The sequence below is a fragment of the Etheostoma spectabile genome, chromosome 18 (assembly GCF_008692095.1).
Source record: "Etheostoma spectabile isolate EspeVRDwgs_2016 chromosome 18, UIUC_Espe_1.0, whole genome shotgun sequence".
Lineage (NCBI taxonomy): Eukaryota > Metazoa > Chordata > Actinopteri > Perciformes > Percidae > Etheostoma > Etheostoma spectabile.
The window spans coordinates 1,674,210-1,680,044 of NC_045750.1; the positions used below are offsets into that span (position 1 = coordinate 1,674,210).

The window sequence follows — 5,835 nt, forward strand, 5'->3', positions numbered from 1 at the left end:
TTTATTTTGATAGTCTGGGTCTCTGTCTTGTCTCCTCGTGCTTGTGTCCTAGTGTCCTCCTGGTCTTGTGTTGTAGTCTTTGTCTTGTGGTCTCTTGCGAGTGTCTGTATGCTCTGTTTCCTGTTTTATTTTGATAGTCTGGGTCTCTGTCTTGTCTCGCCGTGCTTGTGTCCTAGTGTCCTCCTGGTCTTGTGTTGTAGTCTTTGTCTTGTGGTCTCTTGCGAGTGTCTGTATGTTCTGTTTCCTGTTTTATTTTGATAGTCTGGGTCTCTGTCTCGCCCTGTCTAGTTTTACTTCCTGTCCCTACAGGCCAAAAGTTTGGACACACCTTCTCATTCAGTGCATTTCCTTTATTTTCATGACTATTTACATTGTTTTTATTAACTAGAATATGAGACATGTTTTCAGTTATTTCACACCTTTTTGTTAAGTACATAACTCCACGTGTGTTCATTCATAGTTTTGATGAGAATCTACAATGTAAACAGTCACGAAAATAAAGGAAACCCACTGAATGAGAAGGTGGTTCCTGCAGAATGGCGTGTTCCTGTGTGTGTTGAGACAACTCTCCTCCTACTTCTTAAGAAACAAACAAAAAAGTCTTTAAAAAGCGTCGTCACAAAGCTGAAAACGGCCGTTTTTCTGACGCCATGAAAACTTAAAACTTTCAGAGATACGTGGTTCTCACGGCGCAGCGACGCTACAAACACGTGATCTTATAGAATATGATGCATTGCTGCAGATCTAACTACCGACATCATATAAAGGAGTTAAAATGAGCACAACCTTAAACATCTATAGAAAATGCAACATGCACATTAATGCAGCAGGAATGTTAATCCAGAAACATCAGATATACTTTTGCTTTACATACTTAACTTTTGATGATAATACTTACTTATTACTTACTTATGGTGTTGAATGCAGGACTTTTACGGGTAGCTGAGTATTTTCACAGTGTAGCATATGTACTTTTACTTTAACCCTCCTGTCGTCTTCGGGTCAAATCTGACCCTTTAAAAAAATGTCTATATCTGAAATATGAGTTTCTTTTTAACCAAATTACCACAAAAAGTGGATTGGATTTCCCCGTAGGATGAAGAAAGTATAATCTAATCTAATCTAATCTAATCTTACAACGCTCATTGCAAATACATCTGATCACTTTCATTCCTCTGATCTTAACTGTTAGTCAAAATAATTAATAATTTCTGCTTTTTTTAACTCAAATATTAAGTATAATTCTATGTAAATGAGGGTTATTGAGCATGGATTCCAAAAAGGAGTAAAACTAGTAAGGTGGTGTTAGTGGAAACTCTAAAAAAAAGTCTGAAAAAGGGACGAAAATGTGATGTTTTGTCACTTTTTGACTTGGGAGGACAACACAAGGGTTAAATTAAAGATGTGAATCCTACAGATGTGTGAGGATGACAGAGTGAAGGCTTTATTAGAGTTCGTACCGAGGAAGAAGAGCGCCGCCCTCCCTGTGTACCGAGCCAGTCTTCCAAAGAAGAAGGAGCACAGCGAGTTGGCGGCTCCGAAGCACATCATCACGTATCCGACGTAGTGGATCCCCAACGCACACGTCACGTAGTTCTGCACACATACCCGCAACACACCCAACACACACACCCACACAACACACCACACACACACACACACACACACACACACACACAACACACACACACACCAGCCAGCAGTAGGAACCAACGCAGAGCTGCGTGCCAAAGAGAGAGAGAGAGAGAAGAGATGAGACTGATGAAAAGTACGAGCAGATAAAATAGACTGAAGTGGATAGAGAGAGAGTGAGAGTTAAGTTGAAGGAAGATTAGAGTGAAGACGAGAGACTGAGAAAAGGAGAAGATATAGAGAGCAGCTGAGACTACTGTGAAAAGGTAGAGAGACTGTGAGAGAGACTGAGACCGACTGAAGAAGAGATAGACTGGAAAATGGATAGAGTCACAGAGAGAGTGAGAGAGAGAGAGTGATAGTGTGATAGAGAGAGACTGAGAAAAGGAGAGAGAGACTGAGAGAGTGAGAGAGAGAGACTGAGAGATAGAGAGACTGAAGAGAGACGATAGATGACAGACTGAATAGACTAGAGAGAGAGAGAGAGACTAAGAGAGAGACTGAGAGAGAAGACTGAGTGAGAGAGAGAGAGACTGGAGAGAGACTAGAGAGCATATAGAGACTAACGAGAGAATAGATATTCTATCTGAGACTATATCCTTAAATCCTCGACTCTCGTAATATGAGCTATCTCAGTAGCGCCTCGCTAGAGCGACTGAGCGCTCGCCTCCGCTCTCTCTATCTCTACTCCTCGCTATGTGCTTCTCGCTCTCTCTGCTATCTCTCTCCGTCTCTCCTTCTCTCGATAGGCCTCGCTCTACTCGCCCTCTCCCTTTCTCTCCGTCCTGAGTCTAAGTCTCGTCGACGGCCTCTCTCCTCCCTCTGCTTCTCTGATCTCTCATCAGCTCATCTTTCTCATCTCCCTCGTCTCCCTCTCTCTCGTCTCTGCTCGCTCTCGCGCGCTCCTGCGCTCTCCTTCTCTCTCTCGCTCCCTCTTCTGCTCCCTGCTGCCTTTCCTCTTCTACTCCTTACCGCGCTACTAGTTCCCAGGCCTTGGGTCCTCGCTCTAGCTCTCTCGCATCTCGCCTTCTGCTCTTCGCGTCTCTCTACCTTACTCGCTCGCATACCTTCTCTCCTCTCGCCTCCTCTAGCGCTCCCCGTCTCCTGCGCTGCTCGCGCTCCTCCACAGCTAACGACAACCTCGCTCCCGCGCCTGCGCGCGCTCAGCGCCCGTGCGAGAGCGATGTCGGGCGCGCTGCTCCTAGCGCTCGCGACTCCGTAGCGCTACCGCCCTGATCGCGAGCACGCCTGCGCCTTCGCTGCTATCTGCTTCTCTCGCGCTGCGCCCGCGTCGCTCGCCGCGCGCTCGACACACACACTACGGCTTTGCCCCTGTGTTTCAGCCGCTTTTATCGGCTCTTTTTATTCCATTACCCTCGTTTTGTCTTCCGTTCCGCTTCCCCCCCCCCTCCCGCTTCCCCCGCAATCCTCCAATATCCCGCTCCCGTCCGTTCTGTTTCGCAGCCCTTGTCCCCCCCCGTTTTTTTTTTTTTTAATCAAGGTTTTGGTCTTTTTCGACGAGTTTTGTGTCTTCCCCCCAATGTTTTTGTCACTTTTTCAATGTTTGTCGATTTCTTCTGAGCCTTTTGGAATATGTTGTGGGTTTTTACCTACATTTTTAAAACTTTTTTCTTACATTTGTCACTTTTTTTCTTTTTTTTTTCACGTTTTTGTCATTTTTCTTTGACATCTTAAAAAAAGGAAAAATAACTTGCAAAAAACATCAGGTGACAAAAAGTGACTAAAACTTTCTAACAAAAGAACGACCCAGAATAACAACGAGGACGGAAGGACAACACGAGGGTTAACAAGAGGCGAGGCAGCTTTATCTGTAGACCACATCTCAGCAACAGGGCGACTCAAAGAGCTTTACACAAGATCAGTTAAACAGATAAAACACAGGTAGAAACAGTTAAAAGTAAAAACATAAAAAACCCTAACCCCCTAACCCCCTAACCCCCTAAACCTAACCCCCCTAACCTAACCCTAACCCCCCTAACCCTAACCCCCTAGCCCTAACCCTAGCCCACCCCCTTAGCCCTAACCCTAGCCCCTAACCCTAACCCTAGCCTTAGCCCTAACCCTAACCCAACCCTAGCCCTAACCCTAACCCCTAACCCTACCTAGCGTACCCCCAACCCAACCCTAACCCTAAGCCCTAACCCTACCCCTAACCCTAGCCCTACGTAACCCCCCTAACCCCTAACCTAGCCCTAGCCCCCTAACCCTAACCCTAGCCCTAACCCCTTAACCCTACCCTAACACCTACCCTAACCCCTAGCCCTACCAACCCCCTTAGCCCTAACCCTAACCCTACCCTAGCCCTAACCCTAGCCCTAGCCCTAACCCTAGCCCTACCTAACCCTAACCCTAACCCTAACCCAACCCTAACCTAGCCCTAACCCAGCCCTAACCCTAGCCCTAACCTAACCCCTACGCCTAACCCTAACCCTAACCCTCCCCTAACCCTAGCCCTAGCCCAACCCAGCCCTATAGCCCTAACCCTAACCCTAACCCTACCCCCTACCCCTAAACCCTACCCTACCCTCACCCTAGCCTACCCCCCTAACCCTACCCCTAACCCTAGCCCTAACCCTAACCCGCCCTAGCCCTAAACCCAACCCTAGCCCTAACCCCCCTAACCCTAACCCTAGCCCTAACCCTAACCCCCTAGCCCTAACCCTAGACCCTTAACCCATAACCTAAACCCTAGCCCACCCCCCTAGCCCTAACCTAACCCTATAGCCCTAACCCCTCCAACCCTAACCCTAAAGCCCTACCCCTAACCCTAGCCCTAACCCTAACCCCTAGCCCCTAACCCTAACCCTACCCTAACCCCCTAGCCCTAACCCTAGCCCTACCCCCCCACCCTAACCCTAACCCTACCCTACCCTAACCCCCCTAACCCTAACCCTAACCCCCTACCAACCCACTAAACTAACCCCCTAACCCTTACCCCTAACCCTAACCCCCTAGCCTAACCCTAACCCCCCTAAAACTAAACCCCTAACCCTAATCCCAACCTAAACCCCTAGCCTTAACCCCCTAACCCTAACCCTAACCCACTTGAGACCCACTTCCCACTAATTAGTCCATGCTGCCTTTCGTGGCTACTTAACGACCGTCTTTGCGCAATTTTCAGATCTTTCAACACTACACATTCACACTTTTTCTTTAAAGCGTTACCTTTCGAGTCTGTCTTCTCTGTCTTTCTCCTGTCTTTCCATGTTTCCTTCAGTGTTTCTCCCCTTCTCCCTCTGTCTTTCTCTCTCTTTCACTGTCTTTCACTGTCTTTCTCTGTCTTTCTCTCTTTCACTGTCTTTCACTGTCTTTCTCTGTCTTTCACTGTCTTTCTCTGTCTTTCACTGTCTTTCACTGTCTTTCTCTGTCTTTCTCTGTCTTTCACTGTCTTTCTCTGTCTTTCTCTGTCTTTCTCTGTCTTTCACTGTCTTTCACTGTCTTTCTCTGTCTTTCACTGTCTTTCTCTGTCTTTCACTGTCTTTCACTGTCTTTCTCTGTCTGTCACTGTCTTTCCTCCCTGTCTCTTCTCTGTCTTTCCTGCTGTCTGTCACTGCTTTCTCTGTCTTTCCTCTGTCTGTTGTCACTGTCTTTTCACTGTCTTTCTCTGTCTTTCACCCCTGTCTTTCTTTCTCTTTCTCTGTCTTTCTCTGTCTTTCTCTGTCTTTCACTGTCTTTCTCTGTCTTTCTCTGTCTTTCACTGTCTTTGCTCTGTCCTTTCCTCATGTCTTTCCTGTCTTTTCACGCCTTTTCTTATGTCACTGTCTTCCTCATCTGCACTGCTCTTCTCTGTCTTCCCTGTCTCTTTTCACTGTCTTTCTCTGTCTTTCATCTGTCTTCCTCTGTCTTTTTGTGTTTCTCTGTCTTCACTGTACTTCCTCCTGTCTTCACTGTCTTCATGTCTTTCTTTCTTTCCTCTTCACTTTCACGGTCTTTCTCCTCCGTCTCGTTTCTCTGTCCTTTAAATTTCGTCTTTCCTCTCTTGTCTTTCTCTGTCTTCTCATGTCTTTCTTCTCCTGTCTTTCCTGTCGTTCTCTACTGTGTCTTTCTCTTCTCTGTCTTTCTCTGTCTTTCTCTGTCTTTCACTGTCTTTCTCTGTATTACACAACCTTTACACGTACACTAATTCCTTTCCTCAACAAAATTCATCATAAGAAATTAAACATTAAAGAAATAAAACCAATA

General features: G+C 46.5%; 1 protein-coding gene across 1 annotated transcript in view; it reads right to left on the bottom strand.

The window, feature by feature from the left end:
* Window positions 1-5,835, bottom strand: part of unc93a (unc-93 homolog A) — a gene marked incomplete at its 3' end in the record, with an annotated part of 18,808 nt that overhangs the window by 2,992 nt on the left and 9,981 nt on the right. Inside the window, 1 exon segment of the mRNA XM_032543048.1 lies at window positions 1,461-1,596. Coding sequence (XP_032398939.1) covers window positions 1,461-1,596 — 136 coding nt within the window.